The sequence below is a fragment of the Callorhinchus milii genome, unplaced genomic scaffold (assembly GCF_018977255.1).
Source record: "Callorhinchus milii isolate IMCB2004 unplaced genomic scaffold, IMCB_Cmil_1.0 Scaffold4, whole genome shotgun sequence".
NCBI classification, from domain to species: Eukaryota; Metazoa; Chordata; class Chondrichthyes; order Chimaeriformes; family Callorhinchidae; genus Callorhinchus; species Callorhinchus milii.
The window spans coordinates 49,213,486-49,233,152 of record NW_024704745.1 but is presented as its reverse complement, the minus strand read 5'-3'; the positions used below and the strand labels follow the sequence as shown (position 1 = coordinate 49,233,152).

Genomic DNA, 19,667 nt, shown 5'->3' with positions numbered 1-19,667 from the left:
ATCTATCAAAATGTCACACATCTGTTTTCCTTTAAAGTATTTGTAGGGCACTTGCCTCGCAAGCGAGAGACCTGAGTTTGAATCTCGGCAGGGTGAAATGTTGGGCAAGTTTCCTTATTCCGCACGCCTCTGTTTACCTAACAGTAGATAGGAACCCGGTTGTTAGTCAAATGGTGGATCGCTTTTCCGAGGGTAATAATTCCTTAAAAAAAAGTAATAAATTGGTCACTTCAACCTTTTGGGGCGGACAACCGAAAAAAAAAGATTTTGATTGAATATTTCTTAATTTATGGCCGCGCCAAAAATATTGCTGCTCAGTACATTGATTTAAAAGACTCAGCTCGACTAGTTCAAATGTTCAGTAGGTCACTCCTTGATTGCCCCACAGGCCACTTTTAGCCTGTGGGCCACGGGTTGGCCACCACTGATTAAGAAACCACATCTGAAACTGGGGATTTCAGAAGATTGCAAGAGAACAATGAATGAAGAAGCCCCGTTGGCTCATTTGATCTTTTTTTTCAGAATGCCCACCTGCAGTCTTCCAATTGTGGAATCAAGCTGTCTCTTAATTGAGTCCTGGTTTAATTAATTAGGAAAATAGATAATGTTCATTCAGGCAGGTAAATACAGGAATTGAGACATGCAGACTTGCTCCCTACTTAAAAAGGTCATACTGAGGCTGTGTTTAATGGTACAGCAGGAGCTCAGCTTTACAATCAATTGAGTTTTAATCTATGGGCTGTAAAAGATTATTAATAACTGCATATCTGATTCTTCCGAGTAATAGCAGGGCCTGGAGAAATGCAGACCAGATCTGAGCATGATTTGAATCCAGTTCTGGGATTTTGGGCTCCAAGTTCCACTAAGTCACCAAAACCGAGAAATCAAGATCCCCAAATAAAATTAGTTGATAACTGAGTTGAAATCTTGATACAGCCATTGTAATAGAATGTGACTTACAGAGCACAGCTGGTTCAGTGCAGATCACACCTCCATCTTTGGATCAGTAAATCCATTTTTCCCCTCATTTATTAGGATTGGCTTTTCTGTTCGAGTGTGCCACACCAGGACCTGCAACACAGACATCAGAGGGAATAGTGATTGCTGGTGCTCACTGTGAATGATAATAGAATCATGAAATAATCATTGCATTTGATAACACATCGTATAGACATCTCAAAGCACTTCACAGAATATAGTGGGCCAGGATGGTCCAACCTTTTGACTGCTGAAGGCCAGATGCCCTTTTTGAGAAACATCTGCGGGTCTCATAAGCAATATTTTTGTGTTTCCCTTCCATTTATGATTTATGGAGGGAGCGGGTGGGTCAGATAAAATTGTGGGGGGGTGGGGGCGGTTGAAATTCGCCCACAGGCCGGTTGGACCAACCTGGACTGTATAGTATCCAATGTAAGAACATAAGAACATATTAATTTGCAAGGCGAAAGAAGACCAAGTTCCATCTAGTTCGCCTTCCACCATTCTGGAAGTCGCTGGATACGTCTTGAACCAAACTATATACTGTATCCTGAAATATTATTTTCTAGCAGAAATCTATCTAATTTATTCTTGAAACAAATTACATTTTCTGCTTCCACTGTCTCCTTAGGCAGCCTGTTCCATAAGTTTAATACTCGCTCACTGAAGTAGTGTTTCCGCAGATTTATTCTAAATTTACCCCCTTCAATCATGGGCTATGCCCTCTGGTTCTACTATTCAGTACAAGATAAAACAGCTTATCATGGTCTACATTATCTATTCCCTTCAAAATGTTAAAGACGGTAATCATACCATCCCTCAACTTTCTCTTCTCGAGTGTGAACATTTCCAGTTTATCTAATCGCTCGTCGTAGTCCAGTCCCTCCATCCCCTCAATCATTTTAGTTGCCCTCCTCTGTATCCTCACAATCATGGCAATATTCTTTTTATATTTGACCAGAAAATATACAGTCAATTCACTTTATAGTATATTCTGTGAAGCGTATTGAGACGTCTTGAAGTCATGGTAAGGCACTATATCAAATGCAAGGATTATTATTATATTGCGGTGACCAGAACTGAACACAGTATTCCAAATGCGTCACACCAGCAATTTATAAAGTAGCAGGATTACCCCACTATTTCAGCTCAATATTGCCCTTTTAATATAGCCCAGCATCTGGTTTGCCTTACTCACTGCTACTGAGCACTGCTGTGATAGCTTTAATTTATTATCAACCAGAATCTCCAGTCCTTTTCATTTTCTGTACAGATTACTTTTCTGTATGGAATGCAGTGCGGGTGGGGGTGGGGGTTTTTGCAATGTTGGAGATGCTCTTCAAACCCGCCTATGATCATCTCCCCCTTCCCCTGCTTGTCATCAGCACTGTTCTGAGGCAGTTTCACCCGCGACATATACAGTCTAGTTCACTTTACAGTATATTCTGTGAAGCGCTTTGAGACATCTCGAAGACGCGATGAGGCACTATATCAAATGCAAGAATTATTATTTATTATTATCCTACAAGATGAATGCAATATAAATGCAAATTGTTATTGTTGTCCCACCACTGAGGCTCATCATTTTTCGATGCTGCTATTATGGTGGTTCTAATGAGGAACCGAATGATAACATTTAAATATTAAAAGATAATATAGTGGACGTTCTACCCGCTTCGTGATTCCATCAACTGACAATACAAATAGCCTAAAGTTTCAATTTCAGGTTAAAAGCATAGTTTTCTCTCAAGAGATAATATTTTTGTACAAAAATTAGCTCTCCAGTTGCAAATCAACGAAAGGATAAAAATACTGTGTTAAATGTGTGTTGTTTGAAATATTACTTTAGTACAATTCGAAGCTTTGGGCTCCAGGTCAGTCATTGTTACAAGTTCCCGCAGCAGGCTGCTCTCTTGGTACCCTCCTTTGACTCCATACAGTTGAAAGTTGGCTGAAGGCTTCTTGAGAATCAACTTGACATTGATAGCAAATCCTGCCATATCGATTGCAAATGGCCTGTTTGGATCGAAGACTGTTTTCCATCCAACGACTTTCCCTGTTGGACTCAATTTGGGAGACTCGAATCGTAGGCCACCAACAAATGCGACAGGCCACACTGAAACCTTTTTCGTGAATCTCATCTGTGAAGATCAAGCATCAGGATGATTAGGAAACATTCTCAGTTAGCGCTTTGAAAAAAATCTTGATTTTAAAAAAATGTGACAGTGTTTAAAATTTAAAATAGCAGTAAGAAAACTGTCTGAACCTCCACTTGATACTATTAGTGAGTCTGTTAATCTGGAAACATGACAGAGAGAAAGATGGTGTCCTTTCTACATGTGACTGCTTATCTCTTTGTTGTTTTGTTCTCTGACATGATGGGTGTAAGTTGCTGTTTTGCCTAAGCATTCGCTTGTTCAAAGAGCAATTAGATTGTATCATATCATATTACCTCCTCTGTTTTTATCCACTAGTTTTGTCCCAACGTATACTATTAGGAAATAAAATGGGAAAGCTGATAAATTTCAAAGATCACAAAATGTAACAGTTGTGCTTTAATGCACCCAGTGTGCTCTCAGCAGGCCCAATTTGGACAAATGGATGAATGGGCAACAGCAGAGCAACAACATAATTCCTTTCTACTGACAAATTTCAATAAATTGAAATTATATTTCACATCTAACTGTCACTAAATCCACAGAATGTGTTTTAAGAGCTAAAATGTCACAACAAACACAAACAGAGATTTGCTTCAGCAAGGCACAAATTATGAGAAGTCATTTTTCCTTCACTAGCACAGCCAGGTCTGTGCTTAAATTATCCCTTCCAGATATAGAATGTACACATTTTCTGTGCGAACATAGGAGATCACTGCAGGAAACCAAATCAAACTGCATTGGGAATGTGCAGAGAAAATAACATTGTTTGCCATAAAGTTGTGGCCATAAAACAAATACCAGAGACAGAGACTTCGCATAAACTTTTAATCTGAGGCACTTGAATTATGAAATGCGCCAACTGCTGACAGCTGCGAGTTTTTCATTCTGGAAACACCACAGTGAGAGGAAACTGCGGCACCTATCCTGGAGTTGGACCGTTGCCCTTACCTGCATCCAGTAGCAAAAATACACAAAGCAATATAATTGTTACATAGCATAGCTCTGATATTGTCATGCACGACACGAAAACTCAAAGTAGCATCATTTTAGACAGTGGCAAACTTATGTGCAACATAAAAACAAGTAAAGCACTCTTCACTTGGATTTAATAAGAGACATCTACAAACAAGCATGCATAATGTAATACCCGTGTGTTGTATCAATTTTGAGAATTTACTGGAAGAGAGAAACGCTTAGAATTCCCAGTGATCTCTTCAGGAACACTGCTCTGTTCTATAGTTTGTCACAAAATAGCGTGGCAAGCCCTAATGTTCTTGTGTTTTATGTATTGAAAGGAATGGATTTTTGTTGTGCTCCCAGATAACCATTTGGATTCACACTGAGGTCTTAAAACTGGGAGGTGGAAATTGTATTCGGAAGCAACACCCTATATAACACATCATTGTAAGTTAGTGTGGCCTCAATACCTTTTTATTGCTAAATTCCTATGTTATCGGGTCGTCTTGATTAGTTTGTGTGTTTACTTGCTTAGTTTATGTATGAGGCTAACAGCATCACCCTCCATGGTTGCACACTCCACTTTGCTAAGCCAGTCCGGAACCTTGGGGTCTTATTTGACCCTCAACTAATCCTTTCTACCTCACATCTGCACCATGACCTGCTCTGCCTTCCCCCACCTCTGCAACATCGCCCAGCTCTGACACTATCTCACACCACAGGCTGCCGAAACCGTCATAAACGCCTTCATTACATCGAGGTTCGACTATGCAAACACACTGCTTATCGGCCTCACCAACTCTTCCCTCCACAGGCTGCAGATCATCCAGAACTCTGCAGCCCGTGTCCTCTCCCGCACTAGGCTCCACGACCCTATCAATACCATCCTTGCTCAACTCCACTGGCTTCCCATCACACAGAGGATACAGATCAAGATCCTGGTCCTAACCTTCAAAGCCTTCCACAGTCTTGCTCGCCCCTACCTCTCCGACCTCCTAACCCCCACCACTCTGTCCGCTCCCTCCGCTCAGCGGGCTCCAGCCTGCTTCACGTCTCCCGCCTTGCTCGCCCCAGTATCAGCGGGCAGGTCTTCCGCCACTCTGCACCCACTCTCTGGAACTCCATCCCGCAGTCCCTCCATCTCGCCACCTTCAAGATCCACCTCAAGACCCTCCTCTTTGACCGTTCTTCTAATCTCCCTGCTTCCGCCCCTGCCCTCCACCCTCCCCCACCCCGACCCCCTGCTCGGATCCGTAACTCTGTCTGTCCAGCGCTTTGGGACGTCCTCCCGACGTGAAAGGCATGTACAAATGTAATTTTGTTGTTGTTGTTATGCAATGTTCTGCTGCAGTGAATACTGTTAGTCAGTCCTAGGAATGTGGTAGTGTTAAACCTATCACTGGCTGTGAGGCAAATATAGAACTTTGGTGCTAGGGCAACTGTGGACTAACCAATGTTATATGTAAATATAACAAGCCACTTTTCAATTCCTCTTTATAGTAACCAAATATTCTATTGAAGATAGGCAAAACGTTCTCTCCAGCCCAGCATTAACTTTTAAGCCATCATTAGCCTTAGATTGGGCAGAGAGATGGCAGATTTTGCCCTTTTTAGTTAGATCAAACCCGTAAAATAAATATTAAACCAAAATGTTAGAAATCATTCCATCAACAAAAATGCCATTCAAAAAAAATTCCATTCCCCACAAATGGTGTTGAGCAAGTTAGGAGAAAGTGATTCCACTTACCTGGATGGATATTCTACCAACAGCTGGTATTTATCAAACACTTGTGTTCAGATAGTACCACAACAAATGCTAAAGGTAGTGAGTTCAACACCCACATTGGGACTTTGAGTTCACAGTCTAGTTTGACACTAATACAATATTGAGGGAGTGCTGCATTGTTGGATATGCCTGCCTTCTGATGAGATATTCAACTGAGGTCCCACCTGGCTGTGCAGGTGGATGTTAAAATTCCACTGTACTATTTGAAACGAGAATGTAGTTTCTCCCAGTGTCCTAGCCTAAGAGAAAAGTGGCTGTCAGTGGGATATTGTGCAATCATTTGCTGCTACATTCACCTACAAAATACAATTTTGTAGTGATCCTGTGAATCCCCTTGAATGTTAATGAAACTATATCAAATCTAAAGATTATTATATTGCATTATAATTCCCTTCTGTAAAGCACTTTAAAATGTTCTGATTTTATGTTTTATATAACAAATCCAGAGATTATTATTTTAATGTTTTTTTTCTTAAGTTGGCATAAATCATAATAATAGTAGCTTTATAGAACTTGCAAAAGGAGCATAAGGAAAAATGTAAGGCCATTCAACCCATGGAGCATGTTCCACCATTTTACTAGGAGATCTTTTAATCCCATTTCCCTACTCTTTCTGCTTATCCTTTGGTATTTTTACTTTTTCCAAATATTTAGATCCTTTACACATCCCAATCACTGCATCAATGGCTTTCTGTGGCATTGCATTCCACATTCTCACAGTCTATAGTCACACCTTTACCAAGGATATTGCTGTTATGTGGCCATTCAGTCCATTGTCACTCTGTCCCCAACCTTATCTAATGACCAGCGGCTGCCAGTTGTGGGCTAATTGCAAACACAACAACAACAACACATTACATTTGTATAATGCCTTTCAGGTCAGGAGGACATCCCAGGGTGCTGGACAGTCAGAGATCCACACCTGACCTGGTGATTGCGTTCAGGAGGGGTGGAGGGCGAGGAGGGTAGGGTGACCGAAGGCACAGTTGAAGAGGAGGGTCTTAAGATGGGTCTTGAAGAAGGCAAGGGAGGGTGCAAGGTGGAGGGACTGTGGGATAGAGTTCCAGAGGGTGGGGGCAGAGAGGCTGAAGACCTGCCCACTAATGGTGGGGCGTGCAAGGTGGGGGATGTGAAGAAGTGGGAGCCCGCTGAACAAAAGGTGCTGACAGGTTGGTAGGGGGTTAACAGTTCACAGAGGTAGAGGGGAGCAAGGCCATGTTGGACTTTGAAGGTGAAGACCAGGATCTTGAAATTTGTGATGGGAAGCCAGTGGAGCCGGGCGAGGATGGGGGTAATAGGATCGCAGAGCCTGGTGCGGGAGAGGACACGGGCTGCAGAGTTCTGGATCATCTGCAGCCTGTGTAAGGAGGCGCTGGAGAGGCCAACAAGCAGAGAGTTTGCATAGTCAAGCCTGGATGTGATGAACATGTGGGTAAGGGTCTCTGCGGCCTGTGATGAGAGACATTGGCGGAGCCGGGCAGTGTTGCGGAGGTGGGGAAAGGCAGAGCAGGTTATGGCATGGATGTGGGGGATGAAGGACAGAACGCTGAGGTTCCGCATTGGCTCCGTAAGATGTAAAGTGCATTCATGGAGTGTGATACTGTCAGCACCCAACAACATCTTGCATTTATATAGCGCCCTTCACGTGGGATAGCTTCCTGGAACACTTGAAACTAGATCAAAGGGAAGTAAACACATTAGCACTGGTTTAAGAGAAAAGCGAGTGTAGATTGAAATAAAAGCACCTCTTCAAAAAGTTCCAAACTGTATGTGTTGTCATCATCAGCAAAATAGACCACCCCCTGTGTTGAGTCGTTTGCAGGCAGCTTGTCTCTGAGCCAGCGCAGCCCCAGGTTCCTCTGTAAGGTGCCTCTTGGAGTACGAGGTGATGATTTTGCAAGACTGAGCTTCACGCTCTTTGGACTTAGAACATTCAGATGGGTGAAATTTAGGCCACTTTTTTCTAGCAGTATCGCTACTAAGCTGGTCCTCCGAGGAGTGTCTTCCACCACAATCCAATGTAAGTTCTGCACATGGAGAAAAGTGTTGGCCAGTCTGGTCAGTTCTGCTTTCTGAACGGGCCTGGTGTACGTTGGTGTTATAATGTAGAGGGGCGGTAGGGTCTCTGACCATTGGGGTGGTCTGAAGTAAACATATTCCAGTTTGATCAGCTGCTGAGAAAATGGTGCTTCCTGGTGCACACAGGCAGTTTGTTGTTCTCCGCTATGCGAGTGATTGGCAATAGGTCTTTTGGTTGTCCCATTAGCAATGTCCCCTGAAAAGAAAACATCAACAACAGAGAAGGTAATATTTACCTGAGAAGCTCTGATGACACTCAGAAGGCTCCCTGCACTTTAGTTCTAGTCACATAGTTACAGTTGATCTGGGTGAATATTATTTTAAAAAAGTGCAATCTGTAACAAATTAGCAGATAGAGGTATCAGTCCTGATATCGGGGTCAAATACTCCACGGAGTCAAAGTTACAATATTTCTAATTACATTTCATTCCTTGATTAAGGATCAAGGTTATGCTGTGTTATTAAATATTAAATATCACCATCCCCTGACTTCTGAATGGTGTTTGTGCCCAAACCCAGCTGAAAGTGCCACAGCCACCGTCACTGGATTGCTTGTCAGTGAGGCTGATGGCTTCCAAGCAAATCGGCCTTTCAGCTGCTGCGTTACAGAATAGTGACTTAGTTAAAGTCTTAAAGAAAAAAAAACAGTGCCATCTTTGTAGCCAGTAGGGAACAGTTTATTTGTTGATTATCTTCACTATCGTTGCAGGTCACAGTCACAGCTTTGGAGACTATAAAGAGACATTGAATACAGAAACAGGCCTAGCTGCACAAATGCATGGAAAAGTGGCCAAAATCATAAGTTACCCTTTAACCCTGTCAACTCTAAAGGAGGTTAAAATAAATATAATCCACATTTACCTGACCTCTCATGATACATCCACCCTTTCATCACAGGTATTATTCTGGGGAATCGTTGTTTGATGCCCTCCAAAACTATTCTGTTCTCCCTAAGGTTGAGCACCTAAAACTGAACACAATACTTCAAATAATGACTGACCACTGCTCTAAACAACCACAGCAGATGTTCTTTGCTTTCATATTTCAGACCCCTTATTGTAAAGCCGATCTTAGGCTTTTGATTTCTTTCAATGCATATGAAATAGTTTTTAAATACTGTACTGTACGGAACCTGAACCCTGAAATTACTTTTTCTTCCCAAGTACGTCACTGTTTAGAATGTATATCCATCTAACAACCTTACTTCCAAAATGTGCTACGTTTCCTCATGACTTTAATTTACGCATCTGGCACAGTTCCGCCCACTCACTTAATCTGCCTAGTATTTTGTCTTGTAATTTTCTGATCAAACTCCACTCGAGTCATTTATTTCGCAAGATCGAGGTTGGCAGAATGTTATTGATTTATGAAAACAAGCCAGAAATTAGTCTTAATTGTTTTATGATATTAGAAGCAATACATAGTATTTTGTCTGTGTATATTTTAAAATAAATTTTTTACCATGTGTTGTATGACATTATAACTTAATGCCTCTATCCTTGATTTCAGGTCCACTGATGTTCTGATTGTGTTTAGATTGATACTTGCCAGATATCATGCCCTAGATCAGCTTTAATTTCCTTTAGCTAAACTTGGCCATGTAAAGTGCTCCAAGATGGTAGTTTTTATGAAGGTCACTATATAACTATAAGTTGTTGTTGTTTTTATTGCAATGATTTAAACATGTTTTCATTCATTATTCTGACTGGCAAATCTGTGTGTTACTGGGGAAGGAATGGCTCCCCAGGGCATGAGACTTGAAGAGACCATTTTTAGATAAACTAGAGCAATGACACTGATGCAGCCAGCGGTTCCAAGAGTTTTTGTGCTATTTTACTTCTTTCTCTTCCTAACTTGTTCTAAAGGGTTTATTTTGTTTAAATTAGGAGAGAACGATATGTTATTGCTGGGAGAGAACATTTATCGCTTTCTGCTATGTAAAGCACCAACTGTTCTTTTTGGTGTTAGTCGATGCCTCGTTTAAGAGTGCAAAAAGTGATCGAAAATCATAAGCTTATCCTAAAATATTCAAATATGACCTCCTGGTTTTCTGCACTTTAAAAAGCAGCTGTAACAACTTTCGCACCAAGTTGTGAAACAGGGTAATTAGGCTAGTTGATTCCTGACAGAAGATAATGCAATGCAATCAAATGCTGTTATATCTAATTTCCCATTCCTCATAATGCAAATTGAAAACTGTTCCTTTTACTCAAGGGCACAATTGTCTTAATAAGACATTTATTTAGCATCAAGATTTCAGGAGCCTCTCATTGTTTGAAGCTTTCAATGAGACAGCAACAGCACAAGGTGAGCACATTATTTTTTAAAAAATGATATTTTTTGCCCACAAAATATACAATCAAATCACTTTAGAGTTTATTCTGTGAAGCGCTTTGAGACGTTTTGAAGACGTGATCAAATTCAAAGATTATTATTATTATAGGAGGAGTGGGGCTCACAGTTGTCATTTTTCTCATTATGTTTGCTTTCTGCATATTCTGCTAGTTGCCCTGGCCTAGCACACACTGGGATTGTGGTATTGCCACTTATTGATTCTTCCTGGCAGTTTCAGATGTATTGCTGTCCTGGACAACAATGACTTTCCCACACTGGGCACCTATGATTGTTGTGCTTCTGCACACGGTTCAGGAACAAGCAACATTTAAGTAGGGTTTTAAACAAGAACAATTTTAATGGAGTTGCATGGGATTTGAAGCCTTCTGGGTCATATTAATAGATAGATTCCAGTGTGAGGAATTAAATGTACGTAGGGGATGTAATCAGAAAAAATGTCAAAACAAAAATAAAACTGCATGAACAAATTGTCTCAGAGATCCATTTAGGGGACTCTACTGTTCATGTTTAAAGTTAGGAGGATCCATGGAATCTGAAAAGGCAGCTATGATCTTACAAACTCAATACAATTGTCATCTGGGCAATCTCTGACAAATGAAGTTCCATACAGACAAGGTAATGCAGCTAGAAAGTAAGAAGTAAATCATAGGAGGCGTAGGAGACTTCAGTTACACGAGAGGCTAGAGAAGCTAGAATTATTCTCCTTGGAGCAGAGAAGATTAAGAAGAGACTTAATAGAAGTTTTCAAAATTAAGAGGGTTTCAATAGGGTGAACAAGGAGAAACTATTTCCACTGGCGGGTGGGTTGGTAACCCTAACTTAAAATAGTTGTTAAAAGAAACAGAGGAGTAATATTTTCACACGAGTTGTTCGGATCTAGTATGCATTGCCGGAAAGGATGGTGGAAGCCGATTTGATATCAACTTTTAAGAGAGAAGTAGATAATTATTTGGGAAGAACAAGTTTGCAGGGCTATGGGGAGAGTGCGGGGGAGTGGGATTGAATTCGATAGCTGGTTTTAAAGAGCTGGTACAGACCGAATGGTCTCCTACTGCGCTGTAATAATAATACTCCTTGCACTTGATATAGCGCTTTTCCCGTCTTCTAGATGTCTCAAAGAGCTTCACAGAATAGACTGTAATGTGAATTGACTGTATATTTGTGGGCGAAACGTAGCAGCCAATTGCGCACAGCAGTGTCCCACAAACAGTCGTGGATTGAAGTAATCAATTTATTATTGGGTTTTTTTCTTGAGGGATTATTATCAGGCATTTGGTGTAAGGAAACTTGCCCAAGGTTTCACCCTGCCGGGAATTGAACCCAGCTCTCTCACTTGCAAAGCGAATGCTCTAACCACTGAGCTATAGGACTCTACCGTATGATTCTGTGATGTATCCGTGGATCAAAGGATCCGTAGAGTTCTGTAGCTCAGTGGTTAGAGCACTCGCTTTGCAAGCGAGAGACCTGAGTTCAATTCCAGGCAGGGCGTAACCTTGGGCAAGTTTCCTTACTCCACACGCCTAATAATAATCCCTCCAAAAACCAAAAACAATGATAAATTGGTCATTTTCAATCTACGACTGCTTGTGCGACATTGCTGTGCGCGATTGGCTGCCGCGTTCGCCCACAAATATACAGTCAATTCACTTTACAGTGTGTTCTGTGGAGCGCTTTGGGACGTCCTCCCGACGTGAAAAGTGCTATATCAAATGCAAGGATTATTATTATTAGGATTATTATTATATGTCATGGATGAAAGAGGCCTGATATAGAAGTGAATGACTAATTTTATCTGGAGGATTATTGGCCAGATAATTTAATATCAACCTGAACTGACAGGGCATCAGTTTAACATCTCATCTAAAAGATGGCACCTTCAACAACGCTGTGGTTCCCCAGCCCTGCACTGGAGTGTTGACCTACACTGTGAGCTCAAAGTCCTGATATGAGGCTGGAATCCACAACCTTCTGTCTCAGAGGTGAGAATGCAAGCAACTGAGCACGTATTGCTTCCATTGCTATTTTTATTTGAAAACATCTTTTACAATGTCATGACATTACCATCCAGTGGTGTCATTTTACAACTCATTTAGGATGTCATTGCTGTTTGTGTGTTGAACTCATTAAAGATTAACCAAAATGCAAAATACTGCAGATGCTGGAAATCTGAAACAGAAACAGAAGTTGCTGGGAACCCTCAGCAGGTCAGGCAGCATCTATGGAGAAAGTGAGCCAATGTTTCATCGGAACTGGGGCACGTTGGGAGGGAGAGGCTTTTAAGGGCTAACAGACAGTGGGGAGGCAGGGCAAGGAAGACAAAGGAGAAAATGGGGTAGAGGACAGGGTATGATGGGTTAAAGAGGTGTTACTGATGCAAAACAGAGGTGGGGATTGCAACAGACCAGGGGAATAGAGGTGTTAATAATGCAAAACAAATGGGGGAAGGGGGGAGAGACATTGCAACAAAATAGGCAGACCAGAGAGAGGAAAGGTGCGTCTGTTTTGCATCATTAGTCCCCACACCCCCTATTATTAAATATGGACTAAAGGCTTTGAGGCAAAATGAATTCAACTAGTAAATCAGAAATATTGGAAATCCAGATCATGCCTGTGTGAGAAGATGTCATACCAGAAATCTCCAGTTGTCTTTATCATTCGTATACTGATTGTCCTGTTGTAGTTCTCAATCTTTGTTTTTCTTTAGACCATCAAGTGTTTTTTCTATGAGATACTGTAGACATTGTGGCTTGTCGTGTGTTAACTAAGACATTATTGAAGAATGCGGCAGTGGTTAATTAAATACATCGAATCATAGAATACATCAACTGGTCTGTAGTGTGACCTTCCCCTCCCCCCCACCAACAATGTTTGGCCCCCAAAGTTGAGTATATATTGGACTGTGTGGCGTGTTTATCACAACAACAACAGGCTGAGGAGCATTAGAATTAGCATTGTAAAGCAAACAATGCAGAAAAAGAATATTTATTACATGTATTTCCCAATCTACCATCTATCTTCCCAATTGGCACTGTGCCTTTTCACAAAACACAACTCCATCATGCAATAAGGTAGGATAAAGATTATTTCTATTCATAAAGTAGGAAATCCCAAAGCTGGTACTTAATCTTTACTTTAAGCATTGTACAAATACAGATATTGTTCGAAGACTAAGCACATTATCTGGTTATTTGCTGAGAGCTGGTGCAATAATTTTAGGATGAATATATGCTGCTGATGGTAACTACATTTGACTGCTAAAATTAATACAGTATTACACACAAGGAACATTTCAAAGCTTATTGCAACAGAAAACAACTCTACTGGAACGTAAGAAGATATCGATTTAGGAAGTTATTGATTTGTCTCTTGTGTCTCCACATTCTACATCAAGTAGAATTAGAGCGAACTGAGTTTTTTAAGAATTAGTTCAGTAAACTCTGAATGAAGCTCAGATCCACTCAGCACTAAGCTGTCCTGGTCATATGTTTTAAAATTTTGATTCACTATATTTACTTTGGATGTCAGAGCCTCTTGATTTCACTCTTAAATGCCCGAGCTCTAATTATGCCCCTTTGTTCTGGATTCCCCACCAGAGGAAATAATTTCTCTGTAGCTACCCAATAGAATCCTTTTATCATTTTAAACATCTAGATCAGATTACTCCTTAATCTTCTAACCTCAAGGGAATACAGACCAAGTTTATGCAACCTGCTCTTATAATTTAACCTTTTAAACCCTGGTATGATTTTGGTGAATCTGCGCTGCACCTCCTCCAGTGCCAATATATCTTTCCTGAGGTGAGGTGCCCAAAACTGAAGTATTCCAGATGGGGCCTGACTAAGACTCCATGCAGCTGAAGCATCATTTCCTCTAGTTTATATTGTGGTAGCTGAGATGCTACATCTACTTTACAACAGACTGCAGGTTAAGGTAGCACTGACAGCAGCATTTTAAAGCAAATGATACAGAAGAACAATATTTATTACATGTACAGTCTTCCCAAATGACAAATGTGCCTCTTCCCACATGATTGTGTTTCCGCTTTGGTCTTAAATTACTTAGTGAATGTTTGTCAGTGTTCACCAATGTTCATTTGCACAAGTGCATTTATTGAGCTTGAGAATTTATATTTGTAGAGTACACCATCAGCAAAATTCTGCAGTGCTGCCTCTGTGGGGCACTGTTACTGCACCAACTGGAAGAACCAGTACTGAATTCTTACATTGGTGAATTACAGATGGAAAAATCAAGGCTATACATCTCTCAACTGATAGTAGTGCAAAGAATCAAGTAGCACACATCTAGCTGCAACATCGAGATGAATCTCACTGTAGCTGTACAGCACCTGTCTTTTTGTTTGAAATGTAAAATATAAAAATGTTCACTACTAAACCAAGAAAGGAACACGTGGACTTAACTCTATCCTGAACAAACAGTGGCAGGTGCTAAGAATCACATACTTCTTGGATCTCCGAGGTACAGAGCTCCCGAATTCTGATGCCAGATGGTTAGGAGAATAGTCCAAGGTAACACAATGAGGATGGCGGTGAGCAGATTTCGGCGTCTTGGCATATTGTAGTGAGCTTGAAGTGGAAAAAGTACCTTATCTCTTCATCTGTCCCTTGAAATGCAAGACAAAGATATCGCTGAAACATCATTGATCTAAGAGAATAATCGGCTATATTTATTTAAAAAACGTACATTTATGATGCATGGAAAGATGCTGCAAAATCTTTAAATAATATAACAGTTTGGGCATTTCGTAAAGGTGCACTGGCAAGCTTTTCCTGTAACATGGGCCTTCCACTCATGTAATGCGATAACAATAATAACAATCCTTGCATTTTTATAGAGTCTTTCATGTCAGGAAGATGTTTCAAAGTACTTCATAGAATTTACTGTAAAGTGTGGTAACTGTGTGTTTTGTAGGCGAATGCAGCAGCCAATTTGTGTATAGCAGTGTCCCACAAACAGCTGATTGAATGATTATTTTTTTCTGGGGGATTGTTGACTAGGCCACTGAGAGGATACTCCCTTCTCTTTTCAAATAGTGCCACAGGATTTTAATGTCCACCTGAACAGGCAGAAGGGACATCTAAAGGACGTCACCTCCAACAATATAGCACACTCCCAGCACTGCATTGGAGTGTCATTCTAGATTTTATGAGTTCAGTGTCCAGTGGTGTGGCTTGAATCTATAACTTTCTGACTTAGAGGCAGCGAGAGTGCTACCTGATAAGTTTCCATTTTTTTAAACCACCTTTTCCCTCATTTCCCCCAAATCTCCCATTATTATAACATTTTCCTTTTGAAAGCCTTCCCTGTAAATAACATATTTCCTCCTCATTTTACATTACTGTAGTCAGTAGGTCAATAAAGTACTCCCAACACTGTTTGCATCCTTTTCTATTGATCAACTTTACCCTAAGGCTTTCTACCTACTAATCACATTAATTTAAAACCCTCCTTTCAACTGCAAAATTGACAGCACATGTTTCTTCCATTGCACCAATATAGCGAGAAATGGAATTTAAAGCATCTTATTACATCAAAACATTTAAAGTGGTTCACACGTAGTTTACCCTCAAGCAAACTGACTATTTTTGTAAGCAAGCACAGCAGCCAGTTGCAAGCCGCTTTGTAATTGTAATATTTACTTGAATATTTCAGATGTGCCTGCTATATGCACACAGCTAGCAATGTGGAAATATTGTCTTTATATTCAGTTTACAAGTATAACATTCTTCCAATCTTATGCACTGAGAATGCTATACTTATGCATGGGAGATTGTTGTACTTGGAACTGAATATAAAGACAGTCTCTGGAGCCAAATACTTTGTCCCTTATCTCTGCTGCTTCTGCATTGTCTGGTCTTGCTGACGACTGTGGAGTCATCCCACTATTTGCAAGTTATCTGACCTTGGAAATATTAGCTTTTCCTGGTCTTAGTTTGCTAGAGAAGCAGGGAAGCACTGTAGTTGAGACTACGGCACTACAGGAGACTGAGGATGATGGCAGGATCAACCTGAAGGCACAAATGCATAGAAACCAGTGAAGGAGATGACACAGAGATTGATGGACATTTTCTTACAGAAATTTGAACTTACATTCATTATTAGATCTTTTAGAGAAAAGGTTCATTGTCTGAATGGAGAGATTCATTACTTTTACTTTTGAAGTTTAAGTCCTGAGACTTGAAATTCCACACAGCCCTCCTCGCTGGTCTCCATCCATAAAATCCAAATCATTCAAGACTCTGCCGCCCGCATTCTCACCCGCACTAAACTCTGCTCCCCGACCACCCCAGTCCTTGCCAGACTGCATTGGCTGCCTATCCCAGAGAGGATCGATTTCAAGATCCTCACCCTTGTATTCAAGTCCCATCACTCCTCTGCACCCCCCTACCTCTCTGACCTCCTCTCTCCTCAAAACAGCACCCGTTGCCTCCGTTCCTCCGGGCGTGGCTTCCTCCCCATCCCCCGAGTCCTCCACTCCACCCTCGGCGGTCGTGCCTTCAGCCACTATGCCCCGAGGCTCTGGAACTGCCTTCCTCACTCCCTTCGTCTCGCTCCCTCCCTTCCCATTTTCAGGTCTCTGCTGAAGACCTTTCTCTTCGACCACTCCTTTGGTCACCTTCCTCCCCCTCCCCCCGGCTCGGTCCTGGGATCCGTTACTGTAAAGTGCTCTGAGACGCCGTCCGGCGTGCAGGGCGCTATATAAATCCAAGTTGTTGTTGTTGTCTTAGCCTGTAAGACCATTTTTTCTTAAAGTTTGACTGATCAAAATTGGTAAATTCGTAGGCTTAGTCTTCATTTGAAAGCAGGTTCTTTTTATGATTAGCAAACAAATTTTCCAAATTAAGACTCAATTTAAAAATTTTCCATCATTTTGCATGATCTTGAATTCTATGTCAATTCAGTGAAGTCTAGATGGAATTCGGGGCTCTGATTTATTCTCTGTAAAAGATTACCTAGCGCACAATGTAAAGATAATAATAATCTTTACCTTTGATATAACTCCTTATCACATCATTAAGATGTCTCAAGCACTTCATAGAATATACTGTAAAGTGAATTGACCGTATATTTTGGGGGCGAAACGTGGCAGCTAATTCCGCATAGCAGGGTCCCACAAACGTTATTGACTTGTCGATTGAGTGACCAAATCATTATTATATTTTTTAAAGGATTATTAACCCCAGAAAGCAAACCACTAGTCAACTAAAAACTGAGTTCCTTCTTACTGCTGGGTAAAGTAAGGCGAGTGGAGGAAGGAAACTTGCCTAAAGTTTGGCCCTGCCCGGGAATCAAACCCAGGTCCTCTCGCTTGCGAAGTGAGTGCTCTAACCACTATGCTACAGGACTCCATTTGAATAAGGCTGAAATCTTGGTAAATATTTTTATATTACATATGAAAGGAGTGTGAACAGATGATTTCTCTGGGTGCTTCGTGGTCAGTATAAGTGGCCTAACATGAGATACAACTCTAATGGATATCTCAGGGGATACAGGAAAAGCAGAGCTTTTCTATGAAATCTGCCAAAAGATCCTTCATTACCACTGGTCTATGAGCTGACAGAGGACTTGCCTGAGGTTCTTCAGTTCAGTTGGTTGTGGTGTAGCAGTTACTGGGAGCTCTGCGGTAACTGTGGCAGTGAGGCAGTCACTTGTAAAGAGCAGAGTTCATCAACTGGACTGCACTGACATCACCTTGTACTGTGTTGCACCAAGAATGGCAATGCAAGCAGCTGCTTTCTCTAAGTAGCCACCGATTTCCTTGAGTGCAGTAAGGAACTAGTGTATTTGAGTATTGAGATACTGCAAGATGGATACATTACAATACAATTACACCACAATTTACATTTATATAGCGCCCTTCATGTTGGAAGGACATCTCAAAGTGGAGACCTGAATATAGTTGTGTCTGTGGGGGCTGGGGAGGGGGGAACTGATGAGCGAAATCACAGTTGAGGTAAGTCTTGAGATGAACTTTGATAATGGGAGGGAGGGAATGAGTCGGAGGGACTACGGGTTGGATTCCAGAGAGCAGGACAGAATGTTGGTACTATTCCTCTGATGTAGGTAATCGAGTCCCACCTGTTACTGAGTTTCTGATATCAAAATGTTAACATTTGTATGAGAAATGATCTTGAGAAATTGACTGATTCTGTCTTGTTGCCCTTCTACTACCCAAATCATATCCATGTTGCTGATATGCAGCAGGTTCAGTGACAGACCAAGAAAGAACATCTCAGCCTCCGATTCTTCATGTGGCAATTGGCACCAGTTGTCTGAGTTGTGCATTCCTGTACACAACTCAACTTCTTTCCCATGAGATATGAATAGCCAACAAATGAGCTCTCTGGATATTTCTCATGCGATATCATCCTTTCTCTAAAGTAGAGTCACCTGGTCAGTATTCCTGTACTTTTCACACTTGTCCCTCTGCCAAGTAGGGCTCTGCATTTCCTTGGAGCTCCCACTGCAGTGTTCACTTCCTCTTTATTACTCAAAAGTGGTGCCTCTGTCTGTGCTTTCCTAAAGGTCCGAGCTGGTGTGGATGCCACTGCTGTGCTATAAGAGGGTGATAGCAGTTGTACGGTTGCCTTGGTGTGTGCTGCGGTTCTACTATTGGTTCCCCTCTGTTAAAGGACAAGGATCACTATCTATAAAGATATATATTAAAATGTTTACAATGGAAGAGTACAGAAAAACAAATTTGAATATTAAATACTGATTTGAATATTGATATCTATATTGTGATTTTTAGACAGATTTGTCATTATATTTATAGCATAATCTTTGTCTTAAAAATATATTCAGATTGTGGTTTGATTTCCACTTAGTGCTTTCCCAACTTAACTTTAATATCTGTCCAACTTAAACTATAAGTGTTGCCTGGTTAAGATGTGGTCGTAAAGACAGACACACATGAACACCCACTGCTGGATCTAACACAATGAATACTTTAAGGATTGATTCTTATTTCAAGCTAGATTACAGATGAAAAGAAAATGGAAAGAATTGAGGTGCCCAAATAATTCAATCCAGTATTCGCAATATAGTGTCAGTTTGGTTCAGTTGATAAGATTATCGTTTCTGAATCATAAGACTGCGGATTCAAGCCTCATATTGGGGCATGAATTCCATCAAAGTCTAATAATAATTCTTACATTTGCTATTTGCTTTTGTATTTGCCTACAAAATTAACAGTCACTATAATAATAATTCTTGCATTTGTGATAGTGCTTTTCATGTCTTCGAGACGTCTCAAAGCGCTTCACAGAATATACTGTAAAGTGAATTGACTATATTTGGGGATGAAACGTAGCAGTCATTTGCACACAGCAGGG

At 41.0% G+C, this 19,667-nt stretch overlaps 1 protein-coding gene across 2 annotated transcripts; it reads right to left on the bottom strand.

The window, feature by feature from the left end:
- Nucleotides 1-984: 984 nt before the first annotated feature.
- On the bottom strand, nucleotides 985-14,940 carry LOC103183513 (galactosylgalactosylxylosylprotein 3-beta-glucuronosyltransferase 1-like). 2 transcript variants are annotated; one of them, XM_007901049.2, is made up of 4 exons: nucleotides 14,775-14,940; nucleotides 7,626-8,155; nucleotides 2,823-3,119; nucleotides 985-1,071 (listed from the first exon to the last, which is right to left on the bottom strand). In XM_007901049.2, exons 1-4 carry the CDS (start codon nucleotides 14,884-14,886, stop codon nucleotides 985-987), a joined length of 1,026 nt encoding a protein of 341 aa, XP_007899240.1. In that variant the 5' UTR covers nucleotides 14,887-14,940. The 2 variants fall into 2 exon arrangements, with proteins under 2 accessions (XP_007899240.1, XP_007899266.1); XM_007901075.2 differs by lacking the exon at nucleotides 14,775-14,940 and adding an exon at nucleotides 8,821-9,332.
- Nucleotides 14,941-19,667: the final 4,727 nt, after the last annotated feature.